Raw genomic sequence first — 27,300 nt, forward strand, 5'->3', positions numbered from 1 at the left:
ATATGTATACATATATAATACACACTTACACATGTATTATATGTATGCCTGTGCAAGTATATATATATATATATATATATATACACACACACACATACTTCAAACAAAGTTGAAGTTAGTCTTGAGCCTTACAGACAGACTCATTACACCAGAGCTTATCTTGGCTTCTGTTATATGAGTGGCTGAGACCAGAAGGTTCTGCTTCGGCTGGAACACCAATCTACCACAAGGTTAACATCCAACTACAGTTCAAACTCAATTCAGCTAAGTGGACTGTAACAGTAATCATGTACCTTGCTCAGAGACACAACATGCCACCCAGTTCAGGAATCAAAAATACGGACATTCATTCTACACACACACACACACACACGAATGAGGAGTAACGGACAGGTATGGGTATCCTTTTTTGAGAAGTAATCCACATGAGATTTGGCTTATCATCAGGCAGGCCACACTACTAAAAAATTGAAGGTAAGTTTTCATTAGGTGTGCCATTCAGAAAGTCCTGTGGACTGCAGGTTGCCCATGACTGGTAGAGAGAATTAAGCTGTACCACAACCAGGATTGCAACTATGAAAAGCTCCTATTGATAACCTCGACAACAAATGATGGCAACTTCATTACCATGGCTGGAGATTTTAATGGGCATATTGAGTAACATTATGATGGCTTCTCTAGTGAGCTGGTAGTGGGGGCTATGGATATAGTGCAAAAAAATGAAGTAAGATCAAAGCTTCTGGAATTCTGTGATGCAAATGATTTAACCATCAGCAATAAGAACATCAGTAAACCAGTCAGCTGCTTGATCATCTCTATCTGATGAACACACAAGTCAGATAGACTTTATTCTTACCAGAAAAGGGAGAGACTCATTATTGCATATACCAAATCATTCCCTGGTGAAGAAGGTACCACCCAATATAAAACCAGTGATGAGTGACTTGACAGTAAAAGCTAGGTGAACTCAGAAACAACATGCAATTTACAGATAGAAAACACTGAAGTTAAAAAACAAGCCTTCAGAGTCTTTGGTCAGTTGTAGATTCAGAGAATTTTATAGTTGACACTTAGGACAACAGGGAGGAGGAGAAGGAGGAGATAGCAAAGTATAATATAGAGGAAAACTGAAAGTCCTTTAACTCTTTAGTATTCAGATTACTGTTTCAAACATAATGTTTATGTATTCACATCATTTTAAATTAATCGAGCATTATTTCACAGCTGGGAGATTTTGATGATGTGATTGTTTATTTTTAAAATGACACTGTAGGGTAGGTGTCATAGACCAGACACAACCAGTTTGAACATACAACAGGTAGAATATTTTGGCCAGATATGACCGGTTTAAACGCTAAAGGGTTAAACTGGCATTATCTGACTCCCGAGTATTCTACGTGTTTTATGTTGAAACAGGCCAGATCTGGTTTCTTGCACCTACACTACAATGTCAGTTTAGAAATAAACAATCACAGCATTGAAATCGTGAAGCTACAAGATAATAAATGCATGAGTAATTAAAAAAACAAAAAAACAATGTGAATAAATAAGCATCACATTTGACAGAGTAATCTGAAAGTTAGGGGTTTAAGTTGATCTGCTGATGGTTACTGATCAAACTTGTTGATGGTGCAAACTCATGGCAAGATGGAAGGGAATGCGGTAGTAGAATAGCAAACCATATAAGTAAAGAAACAGGCTTGGAAAAACTTGAAGATAAGAAGTAGCAGAAGGTAATACAGAGTAGTTGGAAGAGATGCTTAGCTAGGAATGAAACAGAAAGTAAGAGGTTTACATATGTTCTGTGATGTGAGGATCAGAGATATAAGATATTCTGGATTGCAAGAGAAAATCCAGAAGTCATTGGAGAGAAGTGTATATGCATTGATAGTGGTACATATGCTCTTAACATCACTGAAAAGAAGGAGGCATGGAACTGCTATTATCAATAGCTGTTAAATGTGGAGAATGAATGGGTGTGAGAGAAAGCCTAGTCCAGGTAAACCCAATGGAGAGACAGCACAGTTGACAAAATGATTAAAGGTATGAATGCAGGGAAGGCAACTATTCCATTAAAGAGAATTGCTGAAATGATTAAAAGGTTTGTCAGGGTAAGGCATGTTGTCGTCATATGTAGAGTCAATTAAGTCATACAGGAAAGTGCCATACTCAATGACTGGTAAAACAGTATCATAGATGACTACTATAAAAGCAAAGGAGAATCGTTAGAGAGAGGGGCATAAAATTGAAGGACCAGGTTATGAAAGTTAAACGAAAGAGTTTTAGCACAGCTAATCAAGACATGAATTAACCTGGATGAGATGCAGTTTGGTTTTGTACCTGGAATAGATACTGTTGATACGCTTTTCTTAGTGAGACAACAGCAAAAGATTTTGGCTAAGTGTTTGATGCTGTATCTAACATTTGTTGACCAGGAGAGGAATTTGACAAGGTTCCACACAGTTATAATTTGTGGGTCTTTGTGAAAGCAATATGTAGATGAATGGCTTGTGAGATCTGTGCAGACCATGTTCAAAGATGCATTCAGTAAGGTGATGGTGTACAGTGATGAATTTAGTATTCAAGTAAGAGTCGATTAAAGTTTAGTCTGTAGCCTCTTCTATTTATTATGGTCCTTTGGGCCATATCAGAAGAGTTAAATACAGACAGTCTGGGAACTCCTACATGCTAATGATCTAGTTCTTATAACTTAATCTACCATAAATTTACAGATTTTCCAGACAGAGGCAAAACCTGGAATTGAAAGGCCCGAAAGTAAACTTAGCAAAGATTAAAATTATAGCAAGTAGAATGGGACCTTGCCACCATACGGAAAAAAAAAAAAGAAAAAAAAAAGTGGGAACTTCATACAATGTAACCAGTGTATAAACTACAGGTAGAGGAACCACAAGAATGCTAACAGAGAAAGTAGAGCTCATATATGGAAGATGCATAGTAGCAGCAAACTTTTAAGAGCACAAGTAAAATACACTCCCTCATAAACCTGGATCATTCTCTAGGGGTGGCTGATGATAGCTTTTGTTATTCAGGTGTTCTAATTATTAATGGAGGCGGATGCTCTGAAAACATACTAACCAAAGTAAGAATTGGATGGAAATGTTCAGAGATCTACAATATTTGCTGTTAATGAAGAGCCTCTCTCTCTCTCTCTCTCTCTCTCTCTCTCTCTCTCTCTCTCTCTCTCTCTCTCTTTCAGAGTGAAAGGAAAATTGCATGATGCTTGTGTATAAAATCTGTTGCTGAATGGTAATGAAATGTGGGCCTTGGAAGGAGAGGATTTGTGAAGACTTGAAAGAAATGAAAGCAGGCAAGCTACGCTGGATGTGTAATGTTAGTACACATGAATGATATACCACAAATGAACCGAGAGAAATGATGCAATGTATGAGAGAAAATTACAAGGGTACACATATGCGATGCATATGGAGGATGACAACTGTATGAGGAAGTGCAGGACACCCAAAGTGGATAGAACCTATGGAGGAGAAAAATCTAGGAAAACAAGGATTAAGAGGTGAAGACTGACCTCAGGATGCCAAACCTTACAAAGGAGATATCAAAAGACTGCAATAATGGGCATCCTACAGTACAGGAGGAGACCTGCCAATCTACACAAGCATGGTACAATGAATGTTAAAATGATAGCAGTGATGGTGGCTGGGTGGTATATATGTCTACATTTGGGTTAATTGCTCAATATCTCTCAGTTAAGCCTCCATCTTCTAGCCCCTAGTTACATTTGTGCCATTTACCCAGTATATCTCTCTTAAGCCTCTCTCTACTTTTCATTACCCTCTCATTCCCTACCACTACTCTCTTATTATCACTTTTTTTCTCCCATCCTGCTCTGATACCCTCTCATCTCCCTATTGCTATTCTCAGTGACTCACTCTCCCTCCTCCTCCTCCACTTTCCTATCCACTCTATCTTCCATTTTTTCTCTCATCATTCTCTCTAATACTATCTACTTTCACTTTCACTAATCTCTCTCTCATTGCTTTATTTCTCCCTTCATGCGTTTTGATGTCCCCCCCATCTCCCCCTCACTAATTTCTCCATGACATCCTCCCTCTATGCCTCCTCTTCTCTCTTATCCACTATATCATTATTTTGTTTCTTCCATCATGCTCTCTGCACCATCTAATTTCTCTAAGATTGTTTTATTTCTCCTATCATGCTCTCTGATATTTGTTTGTCCCTCTGATCATCTCCCTGTCACCTGCCCTCTCATCCTTTCCCCATTCAATCATTATCCTATCCACTGTACCATCATTGTTTCTTACACATATCATACCCTCAAACCAGCATTGTATCTCTTCCACTATTCTCTCCCTATTCTTTCTCTTATCTGCCTGCTTGATGATGTTATCTTAAACGAACAGAGCCACTGTAGACTAGTGACAACTCTTTAGACTTATGCATTGCATGGTAACCTCTCAAGTGCTGGTGCCACAGTAAAAATGCACTCATTTCACTCTGTAAAGTAATTAGTGAACTAATGGATGGAATGTACAGTAGAGAGGTCCCTTCGTCTGTTTGAAAACATAACTGCCTCTCTAGTGCTTGTATCATGATAAAATGCACCAAATACTCTGTGTAAATTGGTCAGTGTTTAAAAAGAGGAAGATTCAGTTGTTTGATAAGCTGAACTACCCGTTCCTGAACTAAAGTGTAAATGACTGAGCGTTAAATTAGATGTATGTTCCTAACATAATTTCTCAGGCAGAATCAATTAAGACTGTACCTTTTGAGTTACAATCAAGCCCACAGGCTTCTGTACAGTTTCCATCCACCCAACTTCATTCACAAGGTATGGGTCAACCCAAGGCTATAGAAAACCACATTTGCTCAAGGTGACACATAATGGGATCAAACTTGGAAACTTGTGGTTGCAAAGTGAACTTCTTACCCATCCAGCCATACTGCATACACATACATGCACAAGCATATACACATGTGCAAACATGCACACATACATACACATGCAAGCGTGTACACACACACATGTAAGCATGCACACACACACACACACACAAACATGTCATAAATTATGGTGTACATGTTGATTTGACATACAAGTTGATCTTCAGATTCTTAGCTCAAAATTCTGTCAGACTTATATCTACAATATATTACTGGTAAACATGGTGGTACACCTAAAATATAACTAAGTAAACTGTACTCTTTCATGACTATCCAAGAGTTGTTCTATCTAGATGTATGTATCTTAAAATACATACATATTATTATATAGAAAAACATGATTGTCCACCTTCTACAAAATATCTAAGTAAACAGTACTTATTGCTAACCTCTGCCTTTTGTATCAGTTATATAAATAAACAACCAGTGGTACCACCTACCCCATACCATCAACTGCAAAACTGTTCGTTCATCACAGTTGCAGAAGTCAGAGCATGACTGGAAAAAAAGTGAAACTACCTTGAAGTAGATGTCAAAGACAGAATGTGCTTCAAGAGGTGGCATCTGTCATTGGTTTGAATTTGAAAATTACTGAGAATACTGGATCAACAAAACGGTTATACAGCTATACAACTAGCATACTCATTCAGACATCTGTGTGGGCAAATACACATTCAAGTGAAGGCAAAGGTTTCAAAGCAAAATTAAACCTGTGTTGCCATTTTATGAAATGAAAAATTGCACAGAAACTCTGGTAGACATAAAAAAAGGGGGATTTCCATAAATATATCTTTAGAATGACAATGCAATATGACTAACCATTAAGTGACTAAGTATCAAATTGGTAATACAGATGAATGAAATTTGGTAGATGGAGACTTATAGAAACCTGTTGTGTATATGTGTGTATTTGAATCCATGTGTTTTCAGATTGTTACTAGGCAATGGTGATATCTTATGACTATCAATAAGTCTCGTGTAACCCATGCTAACATGGAAAAAGCAGATATAAGTATTATTTTGATGATGATGATGATGATAATAATGAATATTGCAAAAAATTTCCTAGGCCCTAATACACACACAATTCCAAGATCCACGTTTATGGCACAAACATTTTAATAAAAACACAGTAAATGTCAGCTATAGCTGTACTACAGTTAATCTTAAAGAAAGACATAAATAAACATGCACGCACACAAACATCCAAACACCCAAAAACACACATATGAGAACACTTGTAAATGCATATGCAGTTGGATATACAGGAGTAGACAAAGATGCTAAAAGATGGACAAATAGGTAAATAAATAATAGATATAGAATGGATAGTTATAAACAGAAATAAACATAACTATGCATGAGATATGAAAAAATGATTATGATAAACAGATACAGACAGCCAGATATTTAGATAAACAGACAAATATATTGTGAGAAATATATAAACAGATGCACTGAATTATTGTCTGAATTACAGGAAATGGACAGGTTCAAAATTTACATTAAAAAATAAATATCAGTATGTGTGTGTGTGTACATACAGCTATTCTTTCCCCTTGCTATCAAAACATATATATATATATATATACAATCATTTTGTTCTCCTATATATGTATGTATGTATGTATGTATATATTTGTAATGTTTAATTATTTAACTATATAATTTTTCCACTGAATGCCTATTCAATATTTTTGCTATCAATACCATGTCTAAAATGTATGAATTCACTCAAATGCATGATTAGCTATATTTGTAAAACTCTGAGTACTAACAAAGATTGATAACATTGTTACTGCCATAAAGAATTACACTATTTCCATATTCAGTACTTTTGAAACTAGTTTTTAAATTCAAAAGGCACACACACACACAAACATGTAGTTGTGTATTTATGTAAGTATAAATGTGAAGAGAGAGAGAGAGTAGGGAATATGGATTATCTTGCACACAAGGAATATGAAAACTAAGTGTGGAGGTATGAAGTAAAGGAATTCCTTGTGTCTTTGCAGTCGAAGAACACAATCAATATCAGAAATGGCTGCTACCACACAAAGCAAATTCTCTTTAGCCAACTGTGTTGAAAGGCAGGAGAAGAACTGAGAGAGAGAGAGAGAAAGAGAGCTTATGATGAAGATGTGGTGGTGGGGTATATATATATACACACACACACACATTAAAAACAAATGTGCCTGGAGTGTACAATATACACACACATGCACATGATATATACAATGCATAATACATATAGATATAATACATTAATATAATATGACATGTATGTGTGTGCGTATATTATGTTATATATAAATATATATATATATATATATATATATATATATATATATATATATATAAATATATAAAATACATTTTTTTTATTATGTATAAATTATATGTACACAACACATATATATACATATGTATGGATGTATGCATAAATATGTCTATACACATATATATATATGTATGCATAAATGTGTAAAATATATATTTACAAATGTGTGTGTGTGTATATATATATATATATATATATATATGTATGTATATTTTCATACATATATATATATTATATGCGTACATGCGTGCACATACACACAGACACAAGCAGTGCCATTAATTTCCAATACTTTGTGAAAACATGTCTGCCCATGGAAAAATATTATGTTACTTGGATATAGGTGAGTGTTGGCAACAGGAAGGGCATCCTACTGTAGAAAATTCATGCAAGCAAAAGTTACATATATATATATAATATATATATGTTATATAAATATATAATATATAAATATATATATGAATATATTTATATATATATATATATGTATATATATATACACACACATATAAATATATATATATATATATATATATATATATATGTCAAAATAAAAATATGCATACCGTATTTTAACATAAATAAAGAACCCCCTAATTTTGGAGCTTAAAATTTGGGATAAAAGATTTAGTAAGGTATCATAATACTATCCATGTATAAGAAATTCCCATATTTTTAAAAACCTAATTTTTGATCTAAAAAAAAAAAAAAAAAAATTGTTACTTATACACGTTAAAATATGGTATATATTTACAGATATGATCTTCATCATAATAATTTTGATGCCTACTTTTCCATGCTTGCAGGGACTGGACAAAATTCTTTGAAGTAGATTTTCCTATTGCCAACCATCACCATCTCACATAGTCCTTCAAAATTTGACACACACACACACACACACACATTCGCCATGATAGATCGCTAGCCACTACACATTCTTTTTTTTTCTCTCTTGTTTCTTTCTGTGGAAGAGCCTAGGCTCGAAACATTAAAGACTTTTTTTCACTTCCCGAGCATTATACTAATACATCTGTTTGTTGTCTACACCACCTGTCTTCGTCTTGTTTATTTTTGTGAATTCTCCCTATATATATATATATATTACTGTGTATCTTCTGTGTCTTCACTCTAGGGAATCGAGAATCATTTCTTTTAGCTTCTCCAAGTAGCTCTAATTTGTTGCACAGCGGTGATTTTCTTGGAAAAGCTCTGGATTGCCTTGAATCCCGCTGTTAGTTTGATGTTATGTGACAATCATTACTAGGAGTAAGTAGTCCAGGCAACTGAGAACAAATGCTCTCCACAGAACCAACATGGTTTCTTTTTTTTTTTTTTTTGTTTTGTATCATTTCAGAATCCAGCCGTCCAGTTGCCTGCACATTGTTGCCATCTTAGTAGAATGTATACAGAATGATGCTTCATTACTCATATGTATTCTGGGATCACACAGTAATTGTGATAACGGGATTGCAATAATCCCTAGTTCACTGCACTGTGGCTGTGAATTGTTTGTGGGTTTACATGTAGCAGAGCACTTGAAATTTTCCAGCATTGAACTGCATGTTGTTTTCTTCAGTCTACTAATCTGCAGGCTTCAGGTTGGCTGTAATTTTGTGTTATCATCAGAGCTCTTAGGAACTACATGAAGACTGCCACTGAAGCCAATTTTGGGGTGGGTGAGGGGGATATATATTTATTTGTACAGTATGGAAGTATAATATGATTTTGAAGGATTTGACGCAAAGGATTTTCATTTCAGAGGGCAGGTGAAACATGTCACAGACCATGATGCCAGAACCTGTTTGAAAGACGCAGAAGATGACTCTGGATTCCAAGTGTTAACAGAACTCATTGGTGACAGTGTGAGAATGATGATGATGATGATGATGAACCATTGTCCAAGAAATCAAAACTCTCTGTTATATGAGAATCCTTTGATAATGTCATTTTGTACATTGAATTGTCAAGAGAAATTAATGCTTCAGTAAAATTTTGTTTTCTTTCTACAATAGGCAGAAGGCCTTGGGGTAGGATGCTAGTTGATTATATCAATCCCTAGCATTCAACTGGTCTTCGTAGTACTTGAACTCAGAACATAAAAGCCAGAATGAACACTGCAAAGCTTTTTGTTCAGAGTGCTAACAATTCTGCCAGCTTAGTTTCAGAAATACTGATCTCAAATTTTGGGACAGGGCCAGCAATTTCAGGGAAGGGCTAAGTCAATTACATTGATACCCACTCCTTAGTGCTCAGCTGGTACTTATTTCATCGACCCCAAGACGATGAAAGTCAAAGCTGACCTTGGCAGAATTTGAACTCAGAATGTAAAGATGGATGAAATGCCGCTAAGCATTTTGCCTGTCCTGCTAATGATTCTGCCAGCTTGCTGCCCTTAATATTAACAGAAATATTATCAACATCTTAGACCCTTAACCCTTTCGTTACTGTATTTATTTTGAGATGCTCTGTGTTTCTTTCAATTACTTTATATATAACAAAGAATTTAGTAAAATAGCTTAGTTATCATTCAGCTAGTGTTAGGAACATAAATTGTGACTAAGGTTTGGTGGAAGATTTTAATTCAGAACTTATGATAAGACATTTGTACTCAGAGCCAGAGCCAGTTTCAGCCGGGTTGGTAACGAAAGGGTTAAAGGGACGCACTACCCAATGAGCAGCATTAGCAAATAAAGAACTGAAAAATGATGCTTCAAGCCAATTCATTTCAACCCTGTTGCAGCTGTTAAGCCTGCTGATGATATTGATGAACCACCTGCTGGTGACTCACTCCCTCCTCAATTATCTCAGACTTGTATGAGTGGGAGTTAAGGGCCAGTGAAGCATCATATTTCTACTGACACACAATGACAAGTTGTCACCCCTACATCTACCCCCAACTCCACTACATCAAGATAATCTGTCTCCTACCATAGTAAATGAAAAGAATTAATGTTTTAATTTTTACATACTATGTTAGCATTCAGATGTTGCTCTGTGGTGAGAAGTTTGCTTCCCAACCACATGGTTCCAGGTTCAGTCCCACTGTTAGGCACCTTGGCGAGTGTCTTTTACTATAGCCCTGGGACTTGTGAGTGAATTTGATAGATGGAAGCAGAAAGGATCCCATTACACACACACACATGTATACGTGTGTGTGTCTGCATGCAATTGTGTCTCCGTGTCTTGGCATAGCATGATAGTTGTAAACGAGTATCACTGTCACACAAGCAATGTCATTCATTTCCAACATTCTGCAAGAACATGAGTGGGGGCCCATTATTACCTTGCTTGGAAACAAGTGGTGGTTGGCAACAGGAAGGGTACCTGGCTGTAGAAAATCTGCCTCAAATAAACTCCATCCAACCCATTCAAGCATGGAAAAATGTACATTAAAACGATGATGACGATGACAATGATGATGATGACTTTATACAATTTTTCGTGGTATCTCAAATGTGAATATAGCTATAATAGCTCATGATACATTGTTCTCAATCATTTATTTACCCATAGACTCACTTTGATTCTTATTTTACTTGGGTGGACCATCATAGCCATTTAATGTTTAAAAAATCTTATAATATTCTAATAATTATTATTAGGAATTATATGAAATAATTGCTAAAATATTTCGTGTATTGTAGAAGTATAACCAATTTATTGTATGTACATTATCTGTAACATTGGAGGTGCTATGGCACAGTGGTTAGGGCAGCGGACTTGCAGTCGGAAGATCGCGGTTTCGATTCCCAGACCGGGCGCTGTGTGTGTTTATTGAGCGAAAACACCTAAAAGCTCCACGAGGCTCCGGCAGGGGGTGGTGGCGACCCCTGTTGTACTCTTTCGCCCCAACTTTCTCTCACTCCTGTCTCTTGAGTAACGCTGTGATGGACTGGCGTCCCGTCCAGCTGGTTGGGAAGTAAGCTTGCATACTTGCATATATGTATGTATACACATGCACACACACACACACACACACACAGATATGCTTGCGCCTAGCCTATTATTATTATTGTTGTTATTATTCATGTACAAGTGTGTGTGTATTCATCATTATTTTATCTATTTTAAACAATTTTAGAAAAACTGAAGCATGTCTTTGACAATTCTGGAATGTATTGAACTTATTCTGTGCATGACTTTTGGCCCAACCTGAGAGAGAGAGAGAGAGAGGGAGAGAGAGAGGATAGACAGTCAGATACATGGATAAGTAAACCAATATTTCATTCTTTGATAATAGCATTATAAAATAAACCTCATAAAAAAAAAAAAAGGAACGACCTGATATAAAAGGCAAGATAAGAGGAAAATATATATATTAGGATGAAATTGAACCCAAAACCCAGCAGGTAATCACAATAGCAACATGGTTCCTGTAACACATGCAGATAGAGGAATGGCTGACGTTTGAATTAATAACAGGAATGAAGTCGCTGTTTTTTGATGTAAGGGAGATTATCTATTAGCAACGATTACAAACGGAAGTTAGCAACAAAAATGTTTAGCAACTAACTCATCTTTTACTGCTTTATTAAGCAACCTGGAAAAAGCCAGGCTGTAGCACCCCTATGATTAGTGTGTGTATATAGTGTGTGTGTATATATATATATATATATATATATATATATATATATATAAAAGGGAGAAGGAATAGGCAACCATGATATAATTATGTTTTGTTTAAGGAGAAGGAAGGCGAATTATCAGTTTAGCAACTAGGATAAAATTACCTTTAATATAAAGAAGGATTGAAGAGATGGAGTTGGGGGGAAGTAGTTAGCAACATAGCTTAAAATGCTAATTATAAGGAGAGGAAATTATGTGCACGCACACACGCATACACACACACAACATACATGTGTATTTATATACATATCAAAGAATTTGGAAGCAAAGAGAATTTGTTAATCGTTGGCCTCTCATCAATATATTTAGGAATGGATTTATTCTTTGTCTTTTATTGATTAAAGATAGAAAAAGAAAAAAAGAAACAAAAAAAGGAATTATTTTGCAGTCATTAGTAGCAATTATAAAATGCATTTTCTTAGAGGAAATGAAATTATAATTTCAAATTGAAATTCAGCTTTCTAGAAACAGTACAAAATTGAATGAGCACCGCTCTCAAAAGTAGAATTATTATCAGTATTATTATTATTATTATCATTATTATTAATATTATTATTAGGAGAATGAGAAGTAAGAGGAAAAGGTTGGTAGGTGGGAGAATCAGTATAGTGGTGGATGAAATGCCTTGAGGTTATCAACTTATGTCCCTTTATATTCTAAGTTCAAATTCCGCAAACATCAGCCCTGCCTTTCCTTCATTCTTTGGTGATCATTGTTACTATAGCAACAGCCAAGCACTGGGGTGGGGATGGGGAGTTGGTTTCAATCCAATTGTGTGTGTGTGTGTCCTGAAAGTTTGCTGAATTGTGCACATGTTAGGCATCATTATAACAATTAGAAGGCAAAAATGGTAAGGCACCAGATTCCTTGCACTATTCCCGTTATGGTTAAGTATGCAACTTCTTTATGTTATAAGTTCAAATCTTACACAGGAATCCACTTCCATTTCATCTGGTCTAGGAAATGGGAAGGGTTATGAAGTAACTCAATTATATAAAAATATTATTATTGTTATTAAGACAGCGAGCTGGCAGAATTGTTAGTATGCTGGGCAAAATGCTTAGCAATAGTCTAAGTTCAAATTCTGCTAAGGTCGACTTTCCCTTTTACCCTTTCAGGATCAATAAATTAAGTACCAGTCAAATACCAGGGTCGATGTCATTGGACTATTCCCCTCCCCATAAATTGTGCCTATAGTAGAAAGATGACCCTGCACCGTCAAAAATGACAGCTAATTGTAGTATTTTATATATAAATAAAGTACATAATAATCAGATACAAACATTCACATAATTGCCTTATACATACACACAGAGATGAAATGCTGCTTCATTTTTCTTTTCAGCATTGAATGTTCACCATCCCACTTCCATTACACACACACACACACAAACATATAATCACACAGAGTTGAAACACTGTTTGATTTTTTTTTTCACCATAGAACTTCCATCATCCCACTACCAAGTTTGCAATCACCCCTTCCTTCCTTACGCATCTACCACCCCTTCCTTCTCATTCATATGTTGTGACGGAGAAAAACACTAGAGTATTATTTATAGTAGATTATTTGAAGTAGTATATAATGAAAGGTGAAATGGCAGAATCCATTAGCATATTTCTTCCAGCTCTTTATGTTCGGAATTCGAATGCAGCTGAAATTGACTTCACCTTTTATCCTTTAGGGGCTGCTAAAATAAAAGAAGTCAAATACTGAGTTCAATGCAATTGACTAAACTCCCTTCCCACTAATCTCAGGCCCTGTGCTTATATTGCTGCTGCTGCCACCACTACCACCATCATCATCATCTGAAGGGTAATGAAATATCAGAAATAGAACAGCAACAGACTAAATTCCCAAGTGTTTAACTTCTATCTTTGGAAGTTCAAACCCTGCACTTGAAGCTCACTTAAATTTTCAACTCTCCAGTATCAACAGAAATACGTTTGAATTTTTATCGTGTCTAAAAGTTGGAAAACCTAAGGATTAGAGTGATCACCATCATCATTCTTAGCACTGTGTGTATGTGTGTGTGTGTGTGGAGAGTATTTTTAGATTTACTTGAGGCCATTCCTAGCAATAATATCTATTTATCCCCAGCAGACCTCCATTTAATTGTAGTTGGGTGCCTGTAACTGTAAAAAATAAAGTAAAAGTAAAAAAAAAAAAAAAGCCTGAAAAAACAGGGCTCCTATTTTTTTCTTTGTTTGTGACTGCTACAGTATGAGTACGTGAGAGAAGTCCACCGTTTCAAAGAACTACGCTGGTTTTTCTTTTTAATAGATTATTCATGTTATTGTTATTAATACTACTATTAGTAGTATTAGTAGCGGTATCATTATCATTATTAATGAAAATGAAATAAAAAGAAAGCAAAAAAAAAAACAACCCCAAAAAACAAAACAAATTGCTGGTCTAATTTTCCAACACACCACACCACATGTGCGCGCGCGTGCACGCACACACACACACAATACATTCCAAATCTAATGATAATTGGTTTAGCATATTTAGAAAGCAAGTATAGATTTGAAACAAAGGCAGACAGAAAGGAAAGGTACAATGGGAGAGAGAGAGAAAGAAAGGAAGAAGAATAGACACAAACAAACAGGAAAGCAGTGAAACAAACATACAAAAGACAAATGATAAATTAATGCCTACCAAGAAACTGTGTCTTGGACATATGAACTGTGTGTATGATTTTAAGTGTTTTTGTTTTTTTAGTTATCATTTATTTTCGGTGGGAGAGAAGGTGAATGTCAAATCACCTCACAGTTACTGATTTAGAGACAAAACCCCTTTTAGAAAAGCTGAGACTATTCTCTGCCATTCACTTACTGAATAGTATTACATACTAATGAAATAAATAGTCACTATGATGATGATGATGATGATGATGATGATGATAAAAAATAATAATAATAATAATCCTTTTTACAATAGACACAAGGGCCTGAAATTGATCCTAATACTCAACTGGTCCTTATTTCATTGATCCCAAAAAGATGAAAAGCAAAGTCAACCTTGGCTGTTGAACTTAGAACATAAAGGCAGAGAAAATGCTACAAAGCATTTTGTCCAGTGTGCAATAATAATAATAATAATAATAATGATCCTTTCTACTATAGGCAGAAGGCCTGAAAATTTAGCGGGAGGGGGGGTCCGATTACATGGACCCCAGTATTTATTTCACTGGTACTTAATTTATCGACCCCGAAAGGATGAAAAGTAAAGACTGAGAAAACGTGGCTAAGCATTTTGTCTGCTGAACAACCTGCACAAAGGTCACCAAGTAACTCGCAACACAAGACACCTCAACTGAGGGGTGTGTAGTATAATATGTGAGAGTGTTTTAGCCAAAAGGCTGTGGCCATGCTGGGGGCACTGCCAGTATTATCACATTTTGAATGGCCGTTCCCTTGTGGTGAAGGAGGAAGCTTGATAATGCTACGCTCTTTCGAATTTCTTGTCATGAAGTATGTTAAAACATTAATGCCCTTGCTGTCGCCACCTGTTTTTCCAAGCAAGGGATTCACTTATTCCAATAGTTTTGAAGGTGTGAAGCAAGTGGACGATTTGTTGAGAGGAGAAGTGACGATAAACATCACCGCTCACATGGACACGTCTTTCGTAGAAGTGCGCACAAATGTAAACAAGTACAAAGACACACGCACACTTCCATGAACCAAACCCACTAATAAGACTTCGCTCGGTCTGGGGCTACGGTAGAAGACACTTGTCCAAGGCACCATGCTGTGGGATAGAATCCAAAACCATGTACATGGCTGGGAAGAGAACTTCTTAACCATTGAGAGACGATAGGTTAATAGACATGGTTGTGTGGTTCAAATATTTGCTCCACAATCAACAAGTATTTTCTGAGATAGCATCAGGTTGACCATTATTTGTGTGTATGTGTTTGTATATCTACACACACACATCATCGGTAAGAATATGTCAAAGCAACACAACCCAATAAACGTAGAGTGAAAAATTTCGAACAGAAACATTCATGTTTTGCCAGGTTACTTCCCCTTACGTTAACTTTTGACTGGACTTTTCATCTAGCGAGTGTTTGAGTAGGTTTTTCAATTTCGATCAAACAATTTGTCCTCCGATCATCATCAGGTGTCTTGTTCCTTATGATGAGTACATATTGTCATACTTTATTCCTAAACTAAGATCAACAACGTTGTTATTCAGTATACCTATGACGCGTGCATCATTTGTTTATAAACGAAGATTCTTAGGTTGATTCCTAGGTTGAATCTAGGCAGGTATTTATATAGCGCATCAAAGAATGATGTTTGGTAAATTAACCATCGATTAATTAATTCATCGCCAATATCCAAATAAGAATGCCATCAGGTTATTTAATGGTGCTTAAACAAGATATTGAATTGACGTTAAGAAATATAAACGTAGAGTATATAGGCGCAGGTGTGACTGTGCGGTATGAAGCTTGCTTCCCAACCAGACTTGCATTAGGATCGATTAATTCGACTAAAAATTCTTCAAGGTGGTGCCCCATTATGGCCGCAGTCTAACGACTTAAACACGTAACAGAGAAAATATAGTTTTTATATTCTTTACTTGTTTCAGTCAGTGGAGTGCGGCCTTGCTGGAGCACCGCTTCGAAGGGTTTAATCAAACAAATCGACCCCCAAACTTCTGATTTTTCTTTATTTTTAAGTCTGGTATTTATTCTATCAGTTGTAGTGAAACCTCTCTCTCGGGCATTCAATCATAAATGATAACGAAGCTGCTGTAGCAAACTAAATAGAGGCGGAGAGAGAACGTAAGTTCGTTTGCGCGAACATGAGAAATTATTGATTTCTCATTGGTTAAAAATTACTGCCCATATACGAATTATGAACTTCGTTGAAGAAATCTTTCACGGGGTTACGGTTCTATGATTCGTGTATGAGTAGTTAACCCTGATTTTCGGCAAAATCTCCAGTGTTCGTTGGATGTTACTCAAGTCCACGACACACACTTTTGAGTATAAGGCAAATATATATGCCATGTTCAATACTCAAATCCGACAATATTGAATTGTCGTGAAACCTTATTAGTTAGAATGAGAAACTAGTTATTGATAATTTTAAGTCGTAAATTCTCTACGATGAAATGCTTTGTTTCTAAATTTCTATAAATGTAAAAATATGTATATAATAAATTAATGTAGAAACTTAATTCCTTTTACTTTTTGTTTCTTTCAACTTGTTGAATTTATTTCTGTATATTAATGAAACCATTTTTTTATGTGTAACGGTCAAAAAACTATAATCTATATCTGCGTCTTATCATGTATACATCATAACGCAGCCTAAACTAAACTAAGAGTTATGCTTAATGATAAATACTTATAATTAAGTTATAAGTAACGAAATTATCATTATAGCTTTTAATTAATAAACAATAAAATTCGTTATAACTTACGAATGAAAACATTATAAATTTTGAAATTATTATTATTATTAAAAATTTTTTTTTTACAGATTCGGAATCTCCGCAGTCGAAAAGGTCTGTAAAACCGAACATTTTCTAAAACGTTTACATTCTGAAATATATTTTATTTACTTCTGGAATATACTAAAAAGTTAATTCTGAAGAGAGACCAAAATGTCACCTAATATCAGTTGCGACAGATCTAAGGGAGGTAATTCAGAGTAATTTGCAATAGCAATTTTGTGGAGGACTTTGTCTGGCGCTGGTTTCATAGTGGTTAAATAAATAAGAGTCTAATACCGCAAAGGAATGGACAACATTCTCTCACCCATAACATTTCCTGTAGACTAAGCCAAATTTAGAACTGATATTCAATTAAACCCTTATTAATTTTATAGCTTTAGAATTATAGTGTCACCTTATGGGAAAAAACTTGTGGACTGGTGGATCGAGCGAAAAAGAGAAAGTCGCTCTGCCAGAAACAACAGCCAAATTTCCGTTAAATCACACCATACCATATTAGAAGATACGAAATACATTGGTTCTTGACTAACATGTTTGAAGAGTCGTCAATATTGCCAAGTGCGATAGTAGAGGCGAAACTAATAGATTTCTAACTGGTTATATACCATGAACAAAAATATACTATTCAACGATATAAAAATATAACCACTTAAATTCTCTTTGAGAGTGTACTTTTTTCTTGCTTTATATATGTATTTGTGTGTATGTGTGTGTGTGCCCTCCTCAACTACCGCTTGAAAATCGGTGTTGGTTTGTTTACGTGCCTGTAACTTAGCGGTTCCACAAAAGATACGGATAGAGTAAATATCAGGTTTTAACAAATAAATAAATAAAAGATTAGGACTGAGGTCGATTCGTTCAACTAAAAACTCTTCAACGCGGTGCCCCAGCGTACCAGCAATCTAAAGACTGAAAGAAACGACAAAAATATAAGATCTGTCTGTATGTATGTATGTATGTATGTACAGGGTGTCCACAAAGTCTGGGTACATTGGGATTAATACATTCTTTAAGAAATTATTATTTCTTATATTTAATTGTTTATGTTATGATTTTATTTACTCCATGTACCCAGACTTTGTGGACACCCTGTATGTATGTATTAAAATGACTGGAGACAGTGAAAGCTTGCTTTTCTGTGCATCTTAAATTTAGCTTTGGAGAGATAATGGGCGATTGAAGTAAGGGAGACAACTAGTGTTTACTTTAAGAGAAAACTTAATGTCGAATTTAAGAACGCTTTGACATACAGGAGTATTTAAAAAGTCCTTGTTTGGTTTATCATTTATTTGTTTCAGTTATTAGACTGCGGCCATGCTGGAGCATCGCCCTGAAGAGTTTTTAGTCGAATGTATCAATCCCAGTGCTAGTTTTTTTTAAAAGCTTGGTATTTATTCTATTGGTCTTTTTTGCCGAACCGATAAGTTACGGGGACCGTAAACACACCAACACCGGTTGTGAAGAATTGGTGATGGGGACAAACACGGGCTTTTTTTCAGTTTCCGTCAACCAAATCCATTCACAAGGCTTTGATCGGTCTGAGGCTAAAGTAGAAGACACATGCTCAAGGTGCCACACAGCGGGACTGAACCTAGAACCATGTGGTTGGGAAAGGGACATTATTCAATAAAATTTGACCTTTACTTTTAGTAAAACTATTTGGGACAAATATTAAGTGGATGCTTTAATTTATTCACCCAATGGCCAAGTGCAGCAGAAGATATAAGCTTCAGGCAAGCTGAAGTTAACAACCTGGTCAATATTCATGTATTGTTCAGTCCTGCTTGCCTGTCAGTCAGCCCAGGATGTAAGGCAAAAAGAACATGCACTTCAACACTGATACATCGACAAATAAAAATTACTCTGCTCCATAATGGCAACGTTGAATAATTCACTTAATTGGACTAATGATGTACAAATGAAAATAACTCACTAAATACTTAGAGAATTGTCTGTTTGTAGCACATCAAAGACACTACACAGAGACAGTACAAAAGGTTGAGCATGAATCTCTTTCCCTCTCTCTCTCTTCTTGTCTATTGGCTGCTGTTGATCATCATTATTATCATCATCATCATTTAATGGCCCTTTTCTTCATGCTTGCATGGATCAGACAGAATCTATCAAGGCACATTTTCTACACCCACACGCATTATGTATCACCAACCTTCACCCATTCATGGAAGACTGGAAATGCTCATTTACAACCACCATATGATGTCAAAACAAGGCCACACACACACACACACACACACACATTCATCTATATGATGGGCTTCTTTCCATTCTCACACACCGAATCCACCCACAAGGCCCTGGTTGGCCTAGCGTAAAAGAAATTTGTCCAAGATGTCATACAGTGGGATTGAACCTGAGACCACACGGCAAGCTTCTCAACCAATGCCAGTAGCTACAAATGTGAATTCTGAGTTAAGTTGTGTGTATAGCGAAGGCACATGGCTCAGAAGTGAGGTAGTGAGTTTGATTCCTGGACCGGGCTGCGAGTTGTGTTCTTGAGCAAGACACTATTTCACGTTGCTCCAGTTCACTCAGCTGTAGAAATGAGTTGTGATATCACTGATCTCAAGCTATTTTGGCCTTTGCTTTTCCCTTGGATAATATCAGTGGCATGGAGAGGGAAGGCTGGTGTGCATGGGTGACTGCTGGTCTTCCATAAACAACCTTGTTCAGACTTGTGCCTCAGAGGGGAAACTTTCTAAGTGCAATCCCATGGTCATTCATGACCGAATGGGGGTCTTTAGTTTTTACTATATGTAAGTGAAAAAGGGTTCAACTGAGTATTGAGCCAGGCTACAAATTTAGCTAGCTGGAAGTCTACAACTCTATGGAAATCACACACATCATACAGCAGGATGAACATTACAGGATAGACAAAAGTGGTGGAAGCTTTCCAGTACATAGTGAACAAGATCAAACACTACCATAACCTAAACCATAACAACCACTACTACCATAAGATCTGTCTGTTCAACTTGAGTCAGTGAATCTGATTAAATAGACAGCAGTACTTACTTGAGGTGTACTTTATTTTATTGATACCAAATTACCGATAAAGTTATAAGCTGAAATTATAATTCCTCTCAATGTTTAGATGTTATAATTTAATTTGTTTTCTTTGTATGTTGTTTTACATCCAATTTTTTTCATATTCACAAAGGTAGGATGATCTATTTGTTACAGTTGAATATTAATGATGATGATGATGCACCCCCATATATATATATATGGAAGACTCCCTTCGGTCATGACTGACCATGGGATTGCACCTAGAAAGTTACCCTCCGAGGCACAAGTCCAGGCAAGGTTGTTTATGGAAGGCCAGTAGTCGGCCATACACACCAGCCTCCCCTCTCCACACCACTGATGTTATCCAAGGGAAAAGCAAAGGCTGATACAACTGAAAGAAGCCCATCATATATATATATATATATAATACAGAATGGGACAAGAATGCAAAACATCCAGACAGTTAGGTGATACAAGAAAGGGACAAAACATACAGATAGATGATACAAAGAAAACACTGACATGTCATTCGGATATATATATATATGTCCCCCAACACCACTTAACAACCAGTGTTGGTGTGTTTACAGCTTTGTAACTTAGCAGTTTGGCAGAAGAACAGAATAAATACTAGGCTTAAGAAATAAGTCCTGGTGGGTGGGATCAAGGCAGTGCTCCAGCATGGCCACAGCCAAATGACTGAAACAAGTAGAAGAATAAAAGAATGTATATTTATATAAAAAGAGTAAAGACCCCCTTTGGTAATGAATGACCCTGGGATTGAACCTAGAAAGTTACCCTCTGAAGTATAAATCCAGGCAAGGTTGTTTATGGAAGACCAGCAGTTGTCCATGCAGACCAGTCTTCCCCTCTCCACGCCACCAGTGTTATCCAAGGGAAAGGCAAAGGCCGATACACCTTGGCACCTGTGACATCGCAACTTGTTTCTACAGTTGAGTGAAATAAAGTTTCTTGGTCGAGAACACAACACACAGCCCGGTCTGGGAATCGAACTCACTCCCTTGAGATTGGGAGCACAATGCTCTAACCACTGAGCCATGCGCCTTCTATACATAAAGTTAGTTTGCAAAATGAAATAAACTATTTTACTGTGAGGAACAAGTCTAAAATAAGGGCAGTGAATTGGTAGCATTGATAAAATTCCTTGTGTTTTTCATTGCATCACTCTGGAGTACAGCTGAGTTCAAATCAAACAGAAGTTAGGTTAGAATTAATTTCTCACGTTACCAAGAGATGATAAAATAATTGCCAGTCAAGTACTGGGGTGAATATAATTGATTCAACTTCACCTTAACTCTTTAACATTTAAACCAGCCATATCTAGCCCAAAATATTATAGCTGTTTTACGCTCGAAGTGGCCAAATCTGGCCTCTCACACCCACCCTACAATGTCATTCTAAAAATAAACAATTATATCATTGAAATCTTGAAGTTACGAGATAATACATGATTAATTCAAAACACTGTGAATAAATTATGCTTTACATTTGACAGTAATCTGAATGTTAAAATGTTAAAATGGTTTGCAGCCTTGTGGTCATATTAGAAAAATCATCATTATTCAAAATAATTTAAAAAAATAAAAATGAATAAATGAATATAAGTTATGTTTTTCATGGCTATGATGACTCTGTGTGTGTTTGTGTGTGTAGCCTTGTTGGCCAATGTTGACCTGGCATCTGTAGGTCAATATATAAGCCTGTATAAGAGTCTTCCCTCTCCACGCCAGTAATGTTTATTGAAGGGAAAGGATGATGACTCGGGGCTCATACAACTTGGTATCAGTGCCGTGGAAGGCTTTGCTGTCAGAATCCAAAGAACCAGAACAGACACTGCAAGGCATCTTGCCCGACACTCTAACAGTTCTACTAATTCTTCACCTGGAATTGATCCTGTATGTATGCATGCGTGTGTGTGTGGGTGGGGAGCATGTATATATATGTGTAAAAATGTAAATTTTGCATTATTTGATTCTGTCTGAAGAATTTCTCATCAGACATATCGGATCTATTTTAAAACGGGGGCACGAGTATTTTCTTAACGAAACACTTTGAAACTTGGGACACTGATAGAATGTGTCATATAAAACATCTTTTACTCTTAACAAAAAAAAGGAATTCGCAAGTTATTCCATGTTAAAGTTGTCGTATTTCTGTAATTTCAACCTATCACTGACGTCTATTCAGCTGAATAGAGTTACTGCTGGGCGGTCATAAAAATGTTATTCCCTGTGACATATTTCATCCGGTTTAATCGTAATTTATACGCATATATTGTTTATATAATAAATTATGCTGTGCGTATCTATGTGTGTAACAATTTTAGAGTTAGGGTTAGTTTTAGGGTTAGGGTTACGGTTAACAGTCTGGTTAGGGTTAGGGGATTAATACGATATACACCGTTACAGCGCTAACTGTTTTCAACTGAATAGACGTCAGTGATTAGTAGAAATTATCAAAATAAGACAATTTTTTACATGAAATAAATTCGAATACAAAATTTTTTTTCTGTTCTATAACACAAAATAGATAAGTATACGAAGTTTGAAAGTCTTTCGGTACCAAAAACACTACATAAAACATAAATGAAAACTGGTGCCCCCGTTTTAAAATAGATCCGACATATCTTACATGTTTTTCTTACATGTACAATATAAAATTACAACCACTCAAGTTCTCTCTTTGAAGTGTATTTTTTTCCCTGCTTCATGGACAATTGACTGTTAAAATATATACATATACATGCATACTGTATATATTTCTGTGTATGTGTTTGTATGTACACTTGTCTTGACATGATGGTTGTAAACGGCCATCAACAGTGTACAAGTGATGGTGCTTGTTACCAGTCTTCCATGTAAACATGTCTGGCTAAAGAGGAAATATGATATTGCTTGGAAACAGGTTGAGATTGAGTGACAGGAAAGGCACTGGGCCATAGAAAATCAACCTCAAACCAATTCTGTTTGGTCTATGCAAGCATGGAAAAGTGGGTTCTAAATAATAATAATAATAATAATCCTTTCTACTATAGGCAAAAGGCCTGAAATTTTGGGGGAGGGAATTAGTCGATTTCATTGACCCCAGTGTTTCACTGGTACTTATTTCATCGACCCCACCCCCCACCCCAAGGATCAACGGCAAAGTCAATCTTAGCGAAATTTGAACTCAGAATGAAATATACTGCTAAGCGTTTCACCTGACATGCTAATGATTCTGTCAGCTTGCCACATTAAATAAATAAATAAATAATAATAATAATAATAATAATAATAATAATAATAAAAAAAATAGTGGGGGTGGTGGTTCATTGTTGGTTGGTTGGTATGTGTGTATGTGTTTTTCTTTTTTTATAGATGAATACCTCCTCCTACTGGTGACCACTCAATCATAAAGTAGAAGTGGAATCTGTTTTGGTCAGAGAAGTAAAACTATAGCAGATATAACAGGGAAGAAGATGTGAGCTTTATTTTGTTTGTAGTAAGATTTGAACTGCTGACTATGTACAGAGTAATTCAGTACATTTAATAATGACAGCTATTTTTACCTTGTGATGATACATGCTATTACATAATAAACCAGCACCCTAAACATTCAGACAATTTAACAACAAATTACCAAATAGCCAGCATCAATGATAGAATGATAAAACAGGTACTTACGCAATCCCATGCTCCCTGTCCAAGGGAGCCGGTATGGGTTGCACAGGCATACCGTTTGGTGCGAAGTTTACGCCCTCCAACTTCAGTTTTACAGATTTCTCAAAACAACACCTGAAATTGAAAGAATTATTCAGAGATAAAATTTTTTTTAAATGGTGACGGAATAAGAATTTTTTAAAACTTTTGAAAGAAAAATAGATAATTCTTGAAGTACACTTAAACATATTGTTTTCAAATTTTGACACAAGGCTAGCAATTTTGAGGGTGGGAGCAAGTTGATTACATTGACCCCAGCGCTCAACTGGTACTTATTTTATAGACCCCCAAAAGGATGAAAAGCAAAAAGCCAACCTTGGCAAAATTTGAACTCAGAATGTAAAGACAGATAACATGTTGCTGAGCACTTTGCCCAGTGAGCTAATGATTTTGCCATCTTGCTGTCTTATAGCATGTAAATATGGGGTTGAAAAACCCTTTGGACAGAAAAATTTGAAGGCTGCCCATGGGTCATGAATCCACATCACTTGTAGACATGACAGGTGTTCTATCACAGGAAACCTTTCACTTCCTCTATCCAAAAGTGTTTTTCATCCCAATATTTACATGATATTATTTATAGCCTTATGTGCTTCAAGATCCACTACTTCAAAAGAAAAAGAAAAAATTTGTTTATGCAATTTAAGGTAAAAATATAAAATACAATTTTTTATCATTAAGTGTCTTATTTTCCAAGATATATATATAGTACCAGAGTGGATTTGAACTAGGGACCTTTGTTTCTAAACTAAGAATAAAAAACATCTTTATCCACTAGGCTACAAACATGTGTACTATAATATTTGTGTTGGCAATTTCAGGAGAAGGGATAAGTTGATTACATTGATCCCGGTGCTCAACTGGTGCTTATCTTATCAACCCCTCCCCAAAGGGTGAAAGGCAAAGTTGAGCTCAGTGGTGTTTGAACCTAGAACATAAAGAGAGATGAAATACTGCTAAGCATCTTGCCTGGTGTGCTAACGATTCTACCAGTTCATCACCTTTATAATTACAGTACATTATATACATGATGCTATATCCCACTTTTGGTAGAAACAATATTCCAAATCAACACAACGAAATTTTGGACAGAATATTTTTTTTTCTTTCAATAAATTACAATTATTAACATCTTGTTATGTTCTGAGTTCAAATCTTACTCAAGTTGACTTGATTTTTCATTCTATTTCCCTTGATAAAATAAGTACCAATGAAAGACTCAACTCAATCTTATTGACCACAACCCTCTCTCTCACTATTTGTGAATTTGTTTCTATCCCAAATATCATCATCATCATCATTATAAACAGAGGTAAGGCAGCTGGCAGAGTCATTAGCATGCTGGACAAAATACTTAGCAGCATTTATGTATGACCAGAGTTCAAACCCTACCATGATCAACTTAACTCTTCACCCTTTTGAGGTCAAAAGAATAAGTAACAGTTGAGCACTGGGGGTCAATGTGATTGACTAACCCCCTCCCCAAAATTTCAAACCTTGTGCCTATAATAGAAAGAATTATTATCAACTGCGGTGGATTGGTAGAATTATCAGAACATCAGACAAAATGCTTTTATATTCAATCCTTCATTCAGCATCATTGGAATAATTCTATCTTCCAATAACACCATAATCCTTTCTACTAAAGGCACAAGGCCTGAAATTTGTGGGGAGAGGACTAGTCAATTACATCGACCCCAGTGTTTCACTGGTACTTAATTTATTGACCCTGAAAGGATGAAAGGCAAGGTTGACCTCCACGGAATTTGAACTTAGAACGTAAAGACAGAAGAAATACTGCTAAGCATTTTACCTAGCATGCTAATGATTATTCTAGCCTGTCACCTTACCAATAACACCATAATAACTAGTTGCTGTCACTGAAAGGTGAACAAAATTCTAGTTAATATAGGATTTTGATGAGTCCATTCTGTTAACATATGAAATGCCATAATGCTTCTACACACTGTATTATATGATTTGCATCATTGTCTGAGTCATGTTAAACATTTATAACATAACATACAAGTGTGGCCATGTGGTTTAGAAGCTTGCTTCCCAACTATGCGGTCTTGGGTTCAATCTTACTGTGCCTTCTACTATAGCTCAATGCCTTGTCAATTGATTTGGTAGACAGAAACTGGAATAAGCCAGGGTGTGAGTGCCCTTATCCTGACATCACTTGATAGTTGTACATCAACATCACTGCCATACAAGTGGTATTGTTTATTTTCAGTCTTCCATGGAAAACATCTGGCCATGGGAAGTATTACCTCGCTTGGAAACAGGTGAGGGTTGGCAACAGGAAGACCTGCCTCAACAAGTTCCGTCTGACCCATGCAAATGTGGAAAAGTGGACATTAAAACAATGATGATAATGATGAGGATGCTGCTGCTGCTAACGATATTGTGATATTCGCATTTATAGTATTATATACTATAAAAGTATCATCAAAGTCTTTTGTCAGACATTTAGAACCTGATTTACACTATTCTATTTTGTCTCTTGGAAGTCAGTTGCGACTGGGTTATAAATGTATGATGAAAGACACTTTGATATTTATTGTCTGTGTAACTGTTTGTTCTGGCACAAATTCTTCTCATTCACATTAATTAACTGTTTTAGTATTTAAACCAGCTAAATTCATTTACTTGCTATAAATTAACCTGACCCTTGGTGACATCATTAGTTATCAGGAATAATTAAATAGATGGTTGAACAAGACACACTATATGTAAACACCATTATTAAGAATTACAAGAATCAAAGAATTAAATGTTACTTAAAGACACACCTCTCTACTTCATATGAATACATCAACGCAAATAATTCCATTAGTATCATGAATACTAAAGGATTAAGTCTTAGACAAGATTCATGACTACAATATATGTACACATCAACACATCTGATAACATCAGCATCATGAATACTAAAGAGTCAAACCTTAGACAAGATGCACTTCTTTTTTTATCTTTTGGTCAGGAGAGAAGGCAGTGCCCCATGACCAAGACCCTTTCAGGCTGATGGGAGAATGTTATCCTTAAATCTACCTCAAATGCTTGCTCCAAAATGATCGCTGCAAAAACCATCCAAAGTATCATGTTATGATGTCATACTGATATATTGAGCTTATCAACCCTGGCCCTCTGTGTCTAACTTTACC

General features: G+C 35.9%; 1 protein-coding gene across 20 annotated transcripts in view; it reads right to left on the reverse strand.

The window, feature by feature from the left end:
• Window positions 1-27,300, reverse strand: part of LOC106876387 (LIM domain-binding protein 2) — a 160,990-nt gene that overhangs the window by 84,329 nt on the left and 49,361 nt on the right. For all 20 annotated transcript variants that reach the window (XM_089363100.1, XM_089363106.1, XM_089363105.1 and 17 more), the window contains one exon: window positions 24,098-24,208. In XM_089363100.1, coding sequence (XP_089219226.1) covers window positions 24,098-24,147 — 50 coding nt within the window. In that variant the 5' untranslated portion in view covers window positions 24,148-24,208. The remainder of the gene's footprint in view (window positions 1-24,097; window positions 24,209-27,300) is intronic.

The sequence above is a fragment of the Octopus bimaculoides genome, chromosome 14, assembly GCF_046866305.1.
Source record: "Octopus bimaculoides isolate indiv1 chromosome 14, ASM4686630v1, whole genome shotgun sequence".
NCBI classification, from domain to species: Eukaryota; Metazoa; Mollusca; class Cephalopoda; order Octopoda; family Octopodidae; genus Octopus; species Octopus bimaculoides.